General features: G+C 49.2%; 2 protein-coding genes and 1 non-coding gene across 3 annotated transcripts; 1 reads left to right on the top strand and 2 right to left on the bottom strand.

Annotated features, from left to right (window-relative positions):
• Positions 1-543: 543 nt before the first annotated feature.
• LOC105695137 (Usher syndrome type-1G protein homolog) lies at positions 544-5,497 on the bottom strand. Its single transcript, XM_012416454.2, has 7 exons — positions 4,845-5,497; positions 2,870-3,013; positions 2,256-2,528; positions 1,790-2,060; positions 1,337-1,651; positions 1,067-1,265; positions 544-988 (listed from the first exon to the last, which is right to left on the bottom strand). The coding sequence occupies exons 1-7, from the start codon at positions 5,144-5,146 to the stop codon at positions 738-740; spliced, it is 1,755 nt and encodes a 584-aa protein (XP_012271877.1). The 5' UTR covers positions 5,147-5,497; the 3' UTR covers positions 544-737.
• A 2,415-nt stretch (positions 5,498-7,912) lies between these two features.
• On the bottom strand, positions 7,913-11,949 carry LOC105694936. The gene is made up of 7 exons (XM_012416078.1): positions 11,875-11,949; positions 11,689-11,791; positions 11,478-11,609; positions 10,630-10,888; positions 9,955-10,132; positions 8,792-9,454; positions 7,913-8,320 (listed from the first exon to the last, which is right to left on the bottom strand). Exons 1-7 carry the CDS (start codon positions 11,947-11,949, stop codon positions 7,913-7,915), a joined length of 1,818 nt encoding a protein of 605 aa, XP_012271501.1.
• Positions 11,175-11,247, top strand: Trnat-ugu. Its single transcript has one exon. It is a non-coding gene; the product is annotated as a tRNA-Thr (tRNA).
• Positions 11,950-16,531: the final 4,582 nt, after the last annotated feature.

The following is a 16,531-nucleotide window of genomic DNA, read 5'->3' as shown; positions in this document are numbered from 1 at the left end:
TCCCCTCTTTTTCGACCAGTCCCCCGTGGACTGATTTTTGTTTCTTTTTTTTTGTCCAATTCGGGAAGGGTTTAGGGAATTTTGTTGTACCTTTTTTTGGGGGATCTTTTGTGATCTGGAGAAATTCGGGAGAAAGAGGACGAGACACCTTCCCCCCCCCCCCTGGGGTCCTTTTTGTTCGCGACGGTTTTAGGACTCGAGGAAGGGACGCACCGCGCGAGGATTGCGGACAGGAGGCAATAGGGCTCGTGATAAGGCACGGGGGTGATAAGGGCGACCAGGGAGGAGGTTAGGGGCGGCCACCGAGGGGACGCCTCGCGTCGCGCGGAGGAATACGAAGATGGTGCTGTTATTTTTTTTTTGCGACACACAAGAAGCTTGTATATTTTTTGCGTCTCTTGTTTGTATGATAATCATTTACAAATAAACACTGCGAGGAAAAACGATACGGTGGTTGGACGGAGTTGAACCCCTGGTGCCCACCCTTGAGAGAGGGCGAATCTTCCCCGAGAGTCTCACCTTACGTCGAGGAAGAGGAGATGCTGATACCCCTGGCTCTGTGAGATGCACTTGGATTTATTATAATAATGTATGTACAATTTAATCGTAGGTTTTAGGCACTTGAAGAGAGACGGGAACCAGGTCAGGTTCTCCGGTACCTCCTGCAGTTCGGACGGCGCGGATCTTCCCCGGAGGACCGAGCTCGGCCTCGAGGAAATTTAACCTGGAGGCCCATCCTAGAGCCTGCTGTCCCTGATGACGGTCTCCGGAGCCTCCAGGGCCTTCTTCCTGTTGGCGATGGCGTTGGTGAGTTTTCTCCTGGGTCCTAGAGGCAGCTTCAAGGCCCCCACGTCGGCCTCGGTCAACAGCATAAGAGCCTCCAGGTCGATCTGCTCGGCTTCCAGGATGCTCTGGATCGAGGTGAGATTGTTCGCCGCGAGGAACCTCTGCAGGGGCGTCCACTCCTCGTCGGTCTCCTCCTCGTCGTCTGGGGGCGATCGCTCGATTTTAATCTCTACTCGGTTTTAGGGGATTCAAATGGCTCCAGGGCACGTGGACCGCTTACCGGAGGGTGGGTCGTCCTCCCAGATGCTCTGCCTCCTGGCCAGACTCCCGGCACTCCCGATGCTGACCTCTTCGTTCAGGCCGTTCGTGCTTTTCCGGAGCCCATTGATGGACCCGTTGGTCGAGCCCTCGAAGCCCCCGAGACTCTGCCTGTGCACGTCCACCTGAGTCATCGGCAGGGTGTCCAGAGTCGTCGATGCCTGGGGAACCAGGAAACCAGGCGGTAATGGTCGACCTTAAGGATGTACCTGAGATTGCGTTAGGTACACACCGATCGCCGGAAGGCCACGGATCCAAACCCTGGGGCGAAGATGCTGGTCGGTTCCTGGAGCAGGATCGAGCCCTCCGCGATCCTCGGCTCGATCTCCTCGTCCTCCGGGTCCTCTTCCTCCTCCTCGGAGAAGCCTCGGTCCCCCAGGAGGTCCGGAGTGCTCTGTGCCTTGCCCAGGGTACCCCAGACGTCCGAGACGCGCCCTCTTCTGCCCTGCTGCTGGGCCTGGGTCTCGTACGTCCCTACGTACATCACCTCGGAGTCCCTCCTGAAGCCGGTCAGACTGCGCACCGACCTCTTGCCGTCGACCTCGACCTTTGAAATACGGTAATCTAGGTCCTCGTTCTTTTTCCTTTCCTCGAAGAACGGGGGATTCCACCCCGTCTTCCCCTCGCTCTTCGTGACTATCCTTGCTAACCCTTCTGACTTATTTTTCAGGTGCTGGACACTTACCTCGACGACCTTGAAATCGTCCAGGGCCTTCCTGGCCATCGCCTTCCTGCCCACTGCGCTGCCGTGCCTCTTCGTCGCCGTGCCGACGATGTCGCTGAAGGTCGGCGAGGGTTTCACTCTACCCTTGAACGTCAGGATGCTCGGCCGGTGCGGCAGAACCCCGGACCGATTCGAGCCCTCGTCCAGCTTCGCCCGGTCCTTCAGCAGCCTCTTCAGCTCCTTCTCCGCCTTGATCTCCTCGTCCCGCTCGCGTTTCATGTACTCCTTCAACCTGGGGAACCCAGTTAAGTCCCGACTTAACCACTTGCGCTGCTAACTGATATATTGCCAACCACTTCCAACTACTTTATCTCGCCGCGAGACGCTTATTGTTATCTTTGGCGGCTTTTTATCAAAGACGTCCCGACGTCTTCCCAGCGCAAGTGGAGTCAGACCATTGGTATCGATCACGTCTTGTATCTCGTACCTTTTTTCAGCGTCTTTCTCCGCCCTCTCGCGCTGCATCTTCGCTCGCTTCCGGTTCTGCAACTCCTGGTGGGTCTGCGCCATGTCCAGGAACTGGCGGATCCTCTCCCGGCCGTTTATCGAGGCTAGCTGACACGCCGAGTGCCGGTCGATGTCCAGGGCCCAGATGTTGCAGCCGAGCTTCACCAGGTACTGCACGCAATACTCGTGGCCCCTACCTGCCGCCAGGTGGAGGGCCGTGTTCCCGAAGTTGTCGGTCTTCTCCGGGTCGCCCCTGAAATCGTTCATCGGTTCTCATTAGTTGCAGGGTCCTCGGCGCCGAAGACACCCCCCTGGGAGGATCGAACCAGAAACAACGTCTGCAGGGTCGCCGTAGATTTGGTATCATCGAATAACCGCGACCGATCGTTCCCCTTTGTTCGGTTCCACTTTGTTGCCTGGCTGATTGTTTCCGACCCCCCTCTCCCCCCGATTTCCTTCCTGCAGGGTTAATAATAAGTGTCGGCCTGCGTCCTGTGCGTCCGGTCGGGTATCCGTATTTGTCCCCTCGTCCGGACGTCATCGAGGATTTTTTTTAGAGGCCAGGAGTGATCTTCTCCGGGAAGATCTACCTACCCTTTCGCGATGAGGACCGTCAGCGCCTCGACGCGTCCTGCATAAGCCGCCCAGAGCGTCGGCGTCATTCCCAGCTCGTCCTTCGCATTGGAGTCCTTCTTCGTTGCCTCGTGAAGGATCCACACCGCGTCCTCGCGAGCTGCCCTGGAAAGGTAGAAATTAGGGATAATCGTCTCTTTCGTCCTACCTTGGGGACCCTGGCACTGATCAGCTGATTTTGACGTTTAAAGGAGCGATTAGTAATCATCGTCTCTTTCGTCCTACCTTGGGGACCCTGGCACTGATCAGCTGATTCTGACGTTTAAAGGAGCGCCGATCAGCTGATTTTGACGTTTAAAGGAGTGATTAGTAATCAGCGACTCTTTCGTCCTCCCTTGGGGATTCTGGCGCTGATCAGCTGATTATGACGTTTACAGGAGCGCCGATCAGCTGATTTTGACGTTTAAAGGAGTGATTAGTAATCAGCGTCTCTTTCGTCCTCCCTTGGGGACTCTGGCGCTGATCAGCTGATTCTGACGTTTAAAGGGGCGCCTCGCCGTCTCTTCTGGGTCCGCTCCGATTACCTCCGGGAAAGCTCCGGCACGATTTGCCACTTCCTCGATCTGATTACTCGGATTTGCACTAATTATCTCGGAATATAATTCCGCAAGAGAGAGAGAGTCACTTCGCCGCGCGCCGACCTGAGAGCCATTGTCTTACCTTAATTTAACCCTTTAAACACGAGCCATTTCGACATATGGGCGAAATTCGTCTGACCGTGCAGGCCATATTGGACCAAACGTCGGGCGCCTTTAGGCACTCTTAGTAGACAAAAGGTTAAACATTTTCCTCCGTTTAATTAAACTATTGTTTTTCTATTTGTGAATATCTAAATAATAAATAATAATAAATAATAAGTTTGTGTATAAATTGGATGAAATTATTGTAGGATTTTGCAGACACGGCGAGGTATGCAAGCGGAGAGGAAGGAAGGGCAGAAGTACAAAGGAGAATAAACCTCGAGGAGTGAAGGAGATACGAGGTCGTTTCTCACGTCCAGGACCAAGGTCGGCCGGGATTAAAGTTCATCCTTGAGTCCCTCTCTCTGCGGATCTCGATCCTCCTGGAGGATCCAGGACTCGCCACGTTAGAACGGACAAGCATGAAGAAAGAAGAGACGAGAGGAGGTCCTGCAACCTGTTTCCCCACCAGGGCGAGATCCTCTCTCCGAAGGATGCCCTTGGCGAAAAGGAGCGACCTCGGGGATCTCGCCGAATTATGGGAACTCGAGTTCACGGTGCTCCATCGGCAGAGACAATAGGACCGGCACCTGTCGCGACAGCAGGACTCCTTTCCGTACTTTTCTCCCCCTCGCTCGTCATTCGGCGAATTCACACCTGGACGACCCTAAACCCTACGTAACGATTGCGGCCCCTCGGTACCTCGGCCACCCTTGGCAAAAACCTGGCTTCCCTCCACCTGGAGAGTTCCGCATCGATCGCGACCCCTACAAGGGCTCCCGCTTCCTCGGGGAATCGTAGCCCTCCAATTATATATATATATATATATATATATTTCTTCCATATATATATATATTTCTCTTTCCTCTTCCTCCCACCTCTCCGCCGAGAAATCCCGAGCGTGCGAACGGGGCCTAAAGCGTCCGGGTCGCGCGACCTGGCGAAAAGTCATCGGCACGCAATTGGAAAGTGGCCTTCCTTCTGGATCCGGTTCCGGGGACCGGGTGGAGGAATATCAGAAAAGGGGAGAAAGACATTCCGTATGTATAAAGAAAAGAAAAAAAGAAGAAGGAGCGCGCGACTGGACGAAATACCAATGTTACTTTTTCCAGGTGGAGGTGCCAGGGAACCGGTCGAGGTGGCGAGGGACCAGAGTCCAGGGACGAGAGTCGCTCTACGTGGGTCGAGCCGATGTATCCTGGACTTCCTCCTTTCTCGAGGTTCGAGACCAGTTAGAGTTTATCGTCGGCCCTTACTTGTGGAAGCGATCGGAAGCCATCCCGAGGGAGCGCGGGACCCTCCTCCGGGGTCCCACCGATGAGGTCGCGGATCCTGGAACCTTGGATACCCTCGACCGTAGAACCGGCTCCGAAGAGTTCGATGCACGGGGCACGACTGAGCTAGCCAGTCGAGGCACGCGAGGTCCTCCTCTCTCCGCGGTCTCGCTCCGTCTCCCTCGGCCGGCCGATTCCCCGGATCCATCCGAGGGTCCCTCTTTGTCGCGCGGACGCCTCCACCTGCCCGGAACACCTGCCGCCGTAAAATGCGGTGATCTCATCGGCGATCGACGCGAGACCTCGCGGTAGGTGCCCGAACACACGGGTGCCCGGTGCCCGGAATGCCCTGGAACGAGAACGGGTGGCTGGGAAAAGGGTATCCGGTCGCTTTGTACAAGTGTATTCAGTGTGTACGAGGAGTCTTAAATGGAAAGGTACCAGGTACATGCACCTGAACGCCTGGTAAGAGGCTTCTCGAGCGCATGGTCGAGTGCCCGGTTTAGACAATGATGGGTTTAATGACTATTAATGACGATGGATTTAATGACAAGACTGGACAACTTGAACGAGCTCAGGAACTCATGTACTTGCGACACTTGTATAATAGATTGTACAATTGTTAGTGTAATAAAGGGAGATATTAAATGATGACAATGAGTACGTTTAATTAGACGGGCATGGCTAGAGAATCCTCTAATCGCCTATTCCTGATCCTTGAAAGTCCACCTAAGTGCCACCTCCTCGGTTGTCCTATGTTCCTGTTATAAGTCGAAAATTTCTGCTCTTAGAATTTTTGCTCAGGAAACCGGTGCCACTTCCTCGGTTATCCTATGATCCTGTTAGAAATCGAAAATTTCAACCTCTGAAATTTTTGCCCGGGAGAAACTCCGTGCCACCTCCTCGGTTGTCCTATGATCCTGGTAGAAATCAAAAATTTCAATCCCTGAAATTTTTGCCCGGGAGAAACTCCGTGCCACCTCCTCGGTTATTCTATGATCCTGTTAGAAAGCGCCAGAGGTGGAACAGGATCATAGGACAACCGAGGAGGTGGCACGGAGTTTCTCCCGGGCAAAAATTTTAGAGGTTGAAATTTCCAATTTCTAACAGGATCATAGGAGAACCGAGGAGGTGGCACGAAGTTTCTCCCGGGTAAAAATTTCAGGGGTTGAAATTTCCGATTTCTAACAGGAACATAGGACAACCGAGGAGGTGGCACAGAGTTCCTCCCGGGCAAAAATTTTAGGGGTCGAAATTTTCGATTTCTACCAGGATCATAGGACATCCGAGGAGGTGGCACGGAGACACCCAATATAATTCGACACAGCTGGTCGATATAAAAACGAGCGTCGGCAACGTAGGTATTTAGATAAGTCTTCTTTACCAACGTCGATAAAGTTCCTCGAGGAGTTTCACATCACCTTAACGTTTTCATCGTCCCTTTTTATTGACGTCTCACAACAGCCAGCATGCAAAGATTACATATCAGGAGTTTGACAACGAAGTAATTGCCGCGATACCAGGCATTCCGCCCTTATCATTCGCGGGGTTAATCTTTAAGGGCCTTTCCGAGCCCCCTAATATAGTAACGTACAATTCGATCACAGTTCGATTATGTTTTCCCTCGGTTCGAGTAAATTCCCCTCGGGGCGAGGGGACGATATCAAGAAACTCGGTAGAGTTTCGAGCCAAGTACATTTGCGCGAGGAACTCGTACAGTATAAGTGCAACGTTACAAATCGACGATAACACTTGGATATTTACATCGCGTAGATTCGCGGAACCCTCGAGGAAGTGGGAAACGGTCTCTCCTCTTCTCCTCTTATTTCCTTTTCCCTTCCTTTATCGGTTGAAAACGGCAACAACGAGAACGACACTCACGGCAAGACATCAATCTACCGGCGCTACCTTCTACGTGTCTATCTTCCTCTTTTTCTTCCTTTTCTCTCTTTTCTTCCTGTCCTTTCTTTTTTATTTCCACTTCGGAGAGCCACCACGGGATACAAAAATATATTTACACCGGAATTAATTCTCAAGGAGATAACACGATAACGGTTCCCGGCTACCCATTCTTCGCGGCCGAATCTCGAGGCTCTTCTAATCTTATTCTTTGCCTTCCTGTTTCCGGATAAAAGTGCAAATTTGACGTGTAATCGATTTTTATAAAGAGAGTCTCCGAGCTCGGTCGTTTTTTTTTTTTTCATTAATTCCCTAGGCCGTTCGTTAAAGTCCCGAGGAACCGTCGAAGTCTTAGATCGGGGTGGTTATCAGTGACTGATATGGTACGATCGACAGCGATAACGCGATCGACCTGGATAGTCTCGCGGCGATCGGATAGGAAAGGTGATTGTCTCGTTACAAAACGCAATTCGAAATAATGACCTCGCTGCCGTCAGTCGTGGATCGGAAATAGAGTGTCAATCAATAATCAATCAATCAATTGGAGATCAATTGGTGTATCGATTGGAGATTTCCGGGGGACCGATCCTTTCCATAGTGGAGGCGCTAATGGAATCGCTGGAAGCGATCCGTCCCTCGAGGTTCGATCTCTTATCGGCGATAGGGTCGATAGGCTCCTAGGATTGTCAGAAATGCGAAAAGCGTAGAGTTCCTCCAAGTGGGAGATGCAAAACGCGGTATAAAAAATCCCTATCAACGCAACGCTATCAACATCGGAGCGAGGCCTCGCGAAGATAGAGATGCCCGAAAAGAGGCCGATAACCGGAAGAATCCCGGATAAACAATGAATTAAAAGAGGAGAAAACCCAGAGACCGCGAGACCTCGCTCGGTCGATATCTTAGGTTAGCATTCTCGAAGCTCGTCGCCAGGTCCATCCTCTTCAGGGTCGAAGGAATCCTCCGGGCGTTCCCTCCTCGCTCTTCCTCTGGAATATCCTTTCCATTCCTGGAGAAATGAATATATATAAAGGAGTGATATCTCCTGAGGAAACTTTTCATTCATGATTTTACGTTAACAAAGTGAGGATGAGGTACCTTCCTGGTCAGTTTTATAGAGGATGATTCCTCCAGGGTGTCTTAGCTCCTGCATTTTATTCCAGGATAGTCTCGGGACGTTCTTCGTCGGCACCGGAGGATTTTTTGGAGGTCACGTTATCTCGGGGATTTTCCGGGTTTTCTTCAGGGTCTGGAAGATCCTGGTCCCAGGGGGCCTCTACTTCTTCCGCTCCAGAGGAAGCTCCAGGACTCGCGGTTTCACTCTCGGGTCTCTCCAAGTTCGCTTCGGTCGTCTCTACCTCGACCTCCGTCAGGTTCTCCAGCTCTGGCTCCTCCAGGAGGGCGTCGTTCTCTGCAGGGCCTTCCGAGGAGTGACCCGCGACGTCCTCGACCTCCACCACGTGGCTGTCGTCCGAATTCTCGGCCCTGCTCTCCTCGGTGTCCAGAGACGCCGTGGCGAAATACTTTAATTCATATTCCGGTCCGCATCCCTCCAGGACGGCCTGAAAGTGGGATTTTTAATACGTTATTACCCGGGTAATGCAACCGAGGATGAGACTATAACCAGGGATCAAATTCCCCAGGAACCGACGAGCATTTATGGGAACTGGATTTTTTTTAAATGACATTCGTCGATTTTTTTTTAAATAACATTCGTCGATTTTTTTTAAATGACATACGTTGATTTTTTTTTAAATGATATTCGTCGATTTTTTTTTAATGACATTCGTCGATTTTTTTTTAATGACATTCGTCGATTTTTTTTAATGATGCGTCGATTTTTTTTAATGACGTCGATTTTTTTTTAAATGACATACGTTGATTTTTTTTTCAATGACATTCGTCAATTTTTTTTTAAATGACACGTCGATTTTTTTTTAATGACATAAGTCGATTTTTTTAAAAATCACATTCGACAATAATTTTTAATAATTTTAAAAATTATTATCTTCTCGAGAATTTAAAGATACTACCTGGGTGTTCAAGGAGAACCTGCTGGACTGGGAGTCCCTCCGGTGCCGGTCGAAGGACCTCCTCCTGGTGTCGTCGGACCTCGAGTGGTGCAGCTTCGGGTGCCTGGACCTCCTGCTCTCCCCGCTGTTCGCCCTGGACCTGACCTCGACGTCGACGAGGTACTTCGCGCAGTCGGCGGTGAACCTCTCTATCGAGTACTTCCTGTAGTCGGTCCTCCGGAAGTCGGGGCTCTTCCGAGACTCCAGGCTCGCCTTCCTGGGCACCGGGGTCCGCTGGTCCAGCCTTCGTTCTCCACCGATCCTGTCCAAGGACATCTTCCGGAAGTTCGGGGAGGAGACCTTCCTGAAGTCCCGACCCACCCTCCGGGCGTCCAGCTCCTCCAGGAGCTTCAGGTCCACGGAGTTCCGCTTCCTCGGGAGGAAGTCGTCAGGATATCTGCTGTATCCTGGGAGCTTCGGCGAACAGCTGTGGCTTCCTCGTCGAGGCTCCGTCTCCTCGTCCTCGATCTTCGCCTGCCTGGACAGCTGGTGCCTCCTCGCGGTGTCTGAACGGTCCTTTACTCTCAGGGTCACAGGACCTCGGTTAGGGATGTGAAGGTCCATCGCCATGGACGCCTGGCTTCCGCTCATCTTCCGCCTCTCCAGACTCTCCCGACTGCTCGCCTGATAAGAACACCGGGATTAAATCATTAGGTCCACACTGTTAATCCTTTGAAAACGGAGCCAGTTCGACATATGGGCGAAATTCGTCTGACCGTGCAAGCAATATTGGACCAAACGTCGGACGCCTGTAAGCGCTCTTAGTAGCCTAGGGTTAAAAAAAATTCTGTGAATTTTATAACTTTTTTTATGGAACTTTTATTCAGACATGATATATTAATTTTATAACACGGTTTCAAATAAAATATATAACATGTGCTATACATTTATTACACACGTATGTAATAAAATTATTAAAGAAAAGAGAGTAATAATTTCACAAAACTCTAAAATAGTATCGTAAAATTGTAAATTTATTTAGAAGTTTGCAACAATTGTATACTAATTCACTTTTATGAAATTTATAGTTGTAGTACAACCTTATGTACTGGGAGTGTATGAATTTTTTTAATTGTACGGGAATGAATTAATTAAATTCTTACCCTACTTGGAATTAAACGTACCTGAGGGTTGTATCCTGGATTGTCGACCGAGAGGGCATGTCTCTGGAGGAGTTCCGGATTTAACAGGGCACATCCTGCGTACTTGGGGGGCCTGGACCTCGGGGAACGCTTTTCGACCAGACTCGGCGCGCTGGGGCTCTTCTTCAGGGCGCAGCTTCCGGTGCGGTCGTGCAGGCTCCTGGAGATTGGGTATTTAAATTCTCTAGAATTTAAGCTCGAGCGGTATGACCGAGAATATTGCGGTAATTTATAAAAGTCCTTAAAATATTTAAGAGCAAATTTAAGAGTAATGCATTAGAGAACTCTATCTGGAGAACCTCACGAACTATTGTACTAAAAGTGTATGAATTTTTTTAACAGTGTACCTGGGCAATGTAATGCATCAGAAACTTTACCTGGAGAACCTCACGAATTACTGCACTAAAAAGTGTATGAATTTTATGAATTTTTTTAACAGTGAACCTAGGCAATATAATGCATCAGAAACTGTACCTGGAGATCTCACGAACTACTGTACTAAAAGTGTATGAATTTTTTTAACAGTGTACCTGGGCAACGTAATGCATCACAAACTCTACCTGGTGAACCTCACGAACTACTGTACTAAAAGTGTATGAATTTTATAAATTTGTTTAACAGTGTACCTGGTCAATATAATGCATCAGAGAACTCTACCTGGAGAACCTCACGAACTCTGCGGTCAGCTGTTTCCTTGCGACTTCACGGCCGGGACTAGGACTTCGGTTTACCCGGAAGAGACCTAACTGATGGTCCCACCTCGTGGTTTGGCTCGACGTGGAGCGACGACTTCGTTGACTCTTCGAGGTGCTCTTCAGGGTCGTGCTCTGGTTGTGTCGGAATCGAGCAGGCACTACCTTGGCTGCGCTGTCTCTTGCCTCGAATGTCATAACACAAGCTGCCACCACGATGAATCCTGTAAGCAAATTATCCCTTTGAGCCCGGATCCAATTCGACATATGGGCGAGATTCGTCTGACCGTGCAGGCAATATTGGACCAAACGTCGGGCGCCTATAGGCGCTCTTAATAGTCAGGGTTAAAAATTTTAAAAAATACCTAAGAAACCCAAGGAAGCTTGGAAATTTCAACTGAAAGTAAATTTTCCTATTTCCAACATTTTTCCAGTAATTTCAGCAGTGATTCTAAGAGAGACCTCGATTGGAGCGATAAGATAGAGCGATAAGAGGAGACCCTGAAGACAGCCTCCATAGCTCAGGGGTTAGAGCACTGGTCTTGTAAACCAGGGGTCGAGAGTTCAAATCTCTCTGGGGGCATATTAATATTTTTCTTTTTCGTATTCGTGTATTAACTCACGCACCCTCGGTATTGACATTTTTCCCGCAGTCCGGTTACGCACCCCTTTGTCAAGATTCCTTCACCGAGCACCTTCTTCAGGGTCGGCGATAAGAGTAGAACCGTAACCCCGAGAATTTCGGAAATCTATTGTTTCATATTTTTTCTTAAATATTTATATCTTGGCTATTTTTCACCCAGGGGGTTTTACCTCCGAAACCCATGACGATGGGCCCCGCGTAGCTCAGGTTGTTCAGGTGGAACCCTCGGGTCTCGTTCTTCACCTTGACGGTGAGGTTTCCTCGGATTTCCTGGGCCACCGAGAGCTGGTCCGCGTAGTATCCTGTTTGTCGAACATTTAGGGGGGAAGGGGAAATTGAAATCAAGAACGGTCGATAGTGATAAGAAGGTGCGATACGCACCTATGGTGGCCATGCAGGCTCCCAGGAGCATCAGGGAAAGGCCTATCCCGAGGGCTTTGCAGGCGTGCCAGAGACAGCGCGTCGTCACCTTGCTCCTCACCACCTGTCGATTGAGGTGTTCACCTTTTCTCTTTTTTTTTTTATACGCAATTAAACGACGTTTTAAATTTTTATAACAATGTTTACCTGCACGTTCCAGTGCGCTCCAGGGCCGCAGGCCCTCCTCTGGGTTCCCTGCCAGTGCACGCTTCCCTGGGGCATCCTGTCCCTCGGGATCGATCAAGCCCGCTTTTCACTCTTTCCCATGAAAGCGTCCCCCCTCTGCAGTATATTTAACGGGGAATATCGGAAATTTCAGAAATTTCTCAGATTTCTCTAACCTGTCCGTCGCGGTAGTCACAGCTCCGAGGAATTCCCATCCCGGCAATCTCGCATTGGCTTTCGATCGATCGACTTTGAATCGACCTAATTATGCCGCTCAGCCCGGAAGGGAGACGAGCTCCTCCGAGGGGAATTCCGGGCATCGCGAGGGGAAGGCACCTCTTCCCGAATTTTCCCTCGGGAGGTCCTCCTCGAGTCGTGGCTCTCTCTTTTGACAGGTGTCAGCGCCCACGTGGCCTCCACTCTGGGCGCTCCGCTCCCCGGGATCTTCATGACGGATCTATCGATTACGACTTATCGATAAGAGCTCGCGGGGTTGGGGATTCGTTCCTCCTCGGTTCCTCCTCGAACCGCAATTTCGGGACCTCGGGACAAATCCCCGGCATTGTCTCGATAAATCTGGCACGCTCCCCTCCCTGGTCCTCGATATCAAAGTATCGATTCTTCCTAAGGGAAAAACCACTCGGCATCCGCCGAACGGTCCCGAGGACCTTTCGACGTATCCCGGGAGTCCTGGGACCGTTCCCGATAATTAAATTCACTTACTTCCTCCTCGCATCTCGCCGATCGGCGTCCCGGAGGATCCTCCAGGTATCGATTCCACCGGGGACGGGAACAAAGGAAATTCACCGAAGAACCGCAGGAGCCCTTGGACGGTCGAGCACGCTTCCTGCAGGACTTCCAAATCCTTTTTCACTCCCGTTTTCCCGCACTTTGCCGCCCAGCATCCCGGAGGACCCGGAGAGACCTCTCCTCCTTAGAGATAGAGTCCTGGGAACAGGAAGAGTCCCCGGCACTTCTCTCGAGTTTCACTTCTTCAGTCTCAAGGAATCCCTCCTTTCCGTGATTATTAAAAAAAAAAAAATATGGAAAAATTAATATCGACTCCCTATCGATTCGCAAGGATCACAGGAGCACTATCACTGAGTCTCGCCGGCGAGTGATATCCCAAATAATTATCGACATTTCGGCCATTGGCCCCCATTTTCCACCCCTCCTCGCGGGGTGCGAAAGGGGATTCCGGGATAAGGGATGCACCAGGGTTCCGGGACTTTTCTTCGGGCCCCAGAGGATGCGAGGTCCTGCCGGTCCAGATCAGCCAGGACGAGCCAAGTGGTCCAGGGTGGACAAGGGATGCTCGTCAAAGGGAGTGCCTCTTCCGTCTCACCTGTTGGTCCACATCCCGCTCGGGGGTGGACACCGGTGCTCCCGTTTTGCCCTCTCCTTGCTCCCGCATTGCGCATGCGCGGGGCCAGATCGATGTGTGTGTTTTCCGCTCCGAATCCTTCCCACCTCCTCTCCTCTCGTTAGGGACCCCTTTCAAAATTCATGCAGTCTCCATTCTACGCCACACGAGGACAATTAGTGAAGGATTATGTCTCCTTTCCCTGGAATGAAGAATCTCGGGATTTCCGGGATAGATCCGCTCCGTCCTCCTGGAGGCCGGAAATGGACAGGGGAATCCTTCCTGGATCCTTTTTAATATTAATCGGTAATTATTTTCGCATTTTAGATAACGAATAGGATTTAATATTAATCGGTAATTATTTTCGCATTTTAGATATCGAATGGGATTTAATATTAATTGGTAATTATTTTCGCATTTTAGATATCGAATTGGGAAAGGTTTGCGAACGAATTCATGCAGTCTCCATTCTACGCCACACGAGGACAATTAGTGAAGGATTATGTCTCCTTTCCTGGATCCTTTTTAAAATTAATCGGTAATTATTTTCGCATTTCAGGTATCGAATGGGAAAGTTTGCGAACGAATTAACGGGATGGATTATGAATTACCGTGGATTTCTCGCCGCCAAAAAGGATCGATTTTCATTAGGCGAGTCCTGAAATTTCGGGACATTTATCATCGCGTTACGTCCTGGCAGTCGATAACAATGAAATATGGTATATAACCCGGCATCCTGCAAAATTCCCTGCTATTCATTTTTATCACTCCTCCTTAATTTCTTCCTAATCGTTACCTGTCCTTCCTTCGCCTCGTCCTTCTCGGCCCCGCTGTAAATTTCCCAAATTTTCCTAAATCTCCTAAATCTATTCTAAGGATCGGAGAACGAACCAACTCGACGGAGGACATCCACCTTTCTTGTAAATAATATTTATTCAGATAATGTGCTTACGAGTATTAGGTAACGTAATATACTAAGTTCCTTCATAGAAGGCGTACAAATCATTGTTCCAGCAATGTCGTCTAGTTAAACAGAGTTTTAAAACCGCCGTCGTTGCGAATCCCCGCGGATTTGGAGCGGGATTAATTTTTATAAACCTCCCTAATAACCACTGTACTCGCTAAACGAGAAGTAAGGACCCCGGCCCGGTGTCCTTTTTTTGATTCACCGGCCGAGGGAAGTACGAGCCGACTATCGTTAGGCAGTGCAAGATCGATATTTCGAAGAGTCGTCAATTAATCCTCGGCTAATTATCCATCGCATGAAATTCTCAACGGCGATCCGATTTCGGCGCTCTCTCTCTCTCTCTCCTCGCGAATTGCGATTACGAGTTTAACGCGATAGAGATTACTTATCACCCTCGACGTTACTCGGTCCCCTAACATCAAACGATAACTGAAGAGCTCTAAACTTAGTATTATACAAGTTCTCTAACGATACCTCGCTCTCTACGTTGTAAATCTCGTTAAATAATGCTCTTTATCACTACGCGTCCACCTTGAGTCTCCGCCGCGTAATCCGAGTCTCGTCCTCGTCTCGAAGTCCTCCACGAGAATCCCTTTTCCATACATTTCAATTACGTCTTACCGATTCCTCTCGATAGATAGACACCTCCCCCCGCGTGTACAGAGTTAAGGATCCAAGGTCTTACGAAAATGTATATGTACCAAAAATGCCGAAATATTGATAAGACTCCTCCGCACAGTGGGCCGAATAATTCCAATCATTAGCTCATAATCACGGAGGTCTTGAAACTCGAAAAATCCCCACTTTTAAATTAAAATATTTAATTTGAAATTAAATATTTAAATTAAATTAAAATACATTCTGCATTTACTCCGGATGGGAACAAAGGAAGAGGAGTATTTCTTTTTCCTTTTTTTTCCCCTCGAAAATTCACATCTCCCGAGTTTCAGGACCTTCATTTTCAAATTATATTCGGCAGGGAATAGTTATATGATTATTTTCAGGTTTTGATACGGATCGAATGACCCTTTCGTATCACCTTATCGAATTAAATGTTCGGCCTCCTTGCGCGGGACACCGTAAAAAAAAAAAAGAAAAAAATATATATCAAATGTGAAGAGACAGAGGGAAGTTCCGATAAGTATATTGCTAATGATAATTCAAGCGTTATCGGTATCGGTAAAATGAAAACGCCCTTGATTATCATCGAATTAAATGTTCAGCCTCCTTGCACGGAACACCGCGAAAAAAAAAAGAAAAAAAAAATATATCAAATGTGAAGAGACAGAGGGAAGTTCCGATAAGGATATTGCTGATGATAATTCGAGCGTTATCGGTATCGGTAAAATGAAAACGTCCTTAGTTATCATCGAATTAAATGTTCAGCCTCCTTGTGCGGAACACCGTGAAAAAAAAAAAGAAAAAATATATATATCAAATGTGAAGAGACAGGGGGAAGTTCCGATAAGGATATTGCTAATGATAATTCGAGCGCTATCGGTTATCGGTAAAATGAAAACGTCCTTGGTAAGCCTCTCTGTACGACGCCGAAGGGAAGCGGCTGTCCATTTCTCTCATATAGGAGATAGTAGCGAGTCTTATGCGAACAGACATACGCATTTGACACGCGAGTACGATATTTCATAGAGTCGAGTGCGTCTATCCACGAATACGTATAAACGGTGTGTGTGTCTCCGGTGCGCCATTCGCTAGGTATCCTTACAGTAAAGAGTATCGATAGTCCCTCTTTTCCCAGTAATCCTCGTTAATAATTACTTATTAAAACTTTCTATGTAGTCGCCGTGCATCGTCCCCCGCCTGTTCTCTCGTTAATCCCCGGATCCCGTTGATAACGACTTATCCAGCCCCAAGGAAGAGATAAAGAAGATCCCTTCCAAGGACCTGCCATTCTACCAACGGGATTTCCGAACGCCGATCCTCGTCCTCGCGATAACGTGTCCTATTTATATCTATTTACAGTCCGTACGTGTCTCCAAACATGCCCATTTGTGCGTTTGGACATTGTATAGTTACAGTTAATTAACTTCTGAGATCTAAGCACAGTTGTATGTCGCGTCGCTGCCCCCTAAGGGGTTGGGGGGCGGGGGGCGGGGGGTGTCGCCCCCAGCGTTTCCGGTGTCCTTAGAAAAGTTCTACTGGCCTACGCTTGAGTCGTATGTTTCCGCCGTTTAAAAAAAGTGAACACGAGTTCCCGTGAAAATATGAGCTTTGAGCTTGGGAGAAAACTCGAGCCTCCCCCCACGACCCCAGGGGCGGGAGCCCCCCCTCTGGTTTTGGCACTGAATTGT

The sequence above is a fragment of the Orussus abietinus genome, unplaced genomic scaffold, assembly GCF_000612105.2.
Source record: "Orussus abietinus isolate OABI.00-Male unplaced genomic scaffold, Oabi_2.0 scaffold35, whole genome shotgun sequence".
NCBI classification, from domain to species: domain Eukaryota; kingdom Metazoa; phylum Arthropoda; class Insecta; order Hymenoptera; family Orussidae; genus Orussus; species Orussus abietinus.
Note: the sequence above shows the minus strand (reverse complement) of the source record. Positions and strands in the feature narration are given on the sequence as shown.

Coding starts and splice junctions, on each gene's coding strand:
- LOC105694936 (XM_012416078.1), bottom strand. CDS start 11,949: ATGCCCCAGGGAAGCGTGCACTGGCAGGGAACCCAGAGGAGGGCCTGC. Junction 11,792..11,874: donor GAGCGCACTGGAACGTGCAG/GTAAACATTGTT, acceptor CTCAATCGACAG/GTGGTGAGGAGCAAGGTGAC. Junction 11,610..11,688: donor AGCCTGCATGGCCACCATAG/GTGCGTATCGCA, acceptor TTCGACAAACAG/GATACTACGCGGACCAGCTC.
- LOC105695137 (XM_012416454.2), bottom strand. CDS start 5,146: ATGAGATCACCGCATTTTACGGCGGCAGGTGTTCCGGGCAGGTGGAGG. Junction 2,529..2,869: donor ACGGTCCTCATCGCGAAAGG/GTAGGTAGATCT, acceptor GAACGATTTCAG/GGGCGACCCGGAGAAGACCG. Junction 1,266..1,336: donor CCGTGGCCTTCCGGCGATCG/GTGTGTACCTAA, acceptor CTGGTTCCCCAG/GCATCGACGACTCTGGACAC.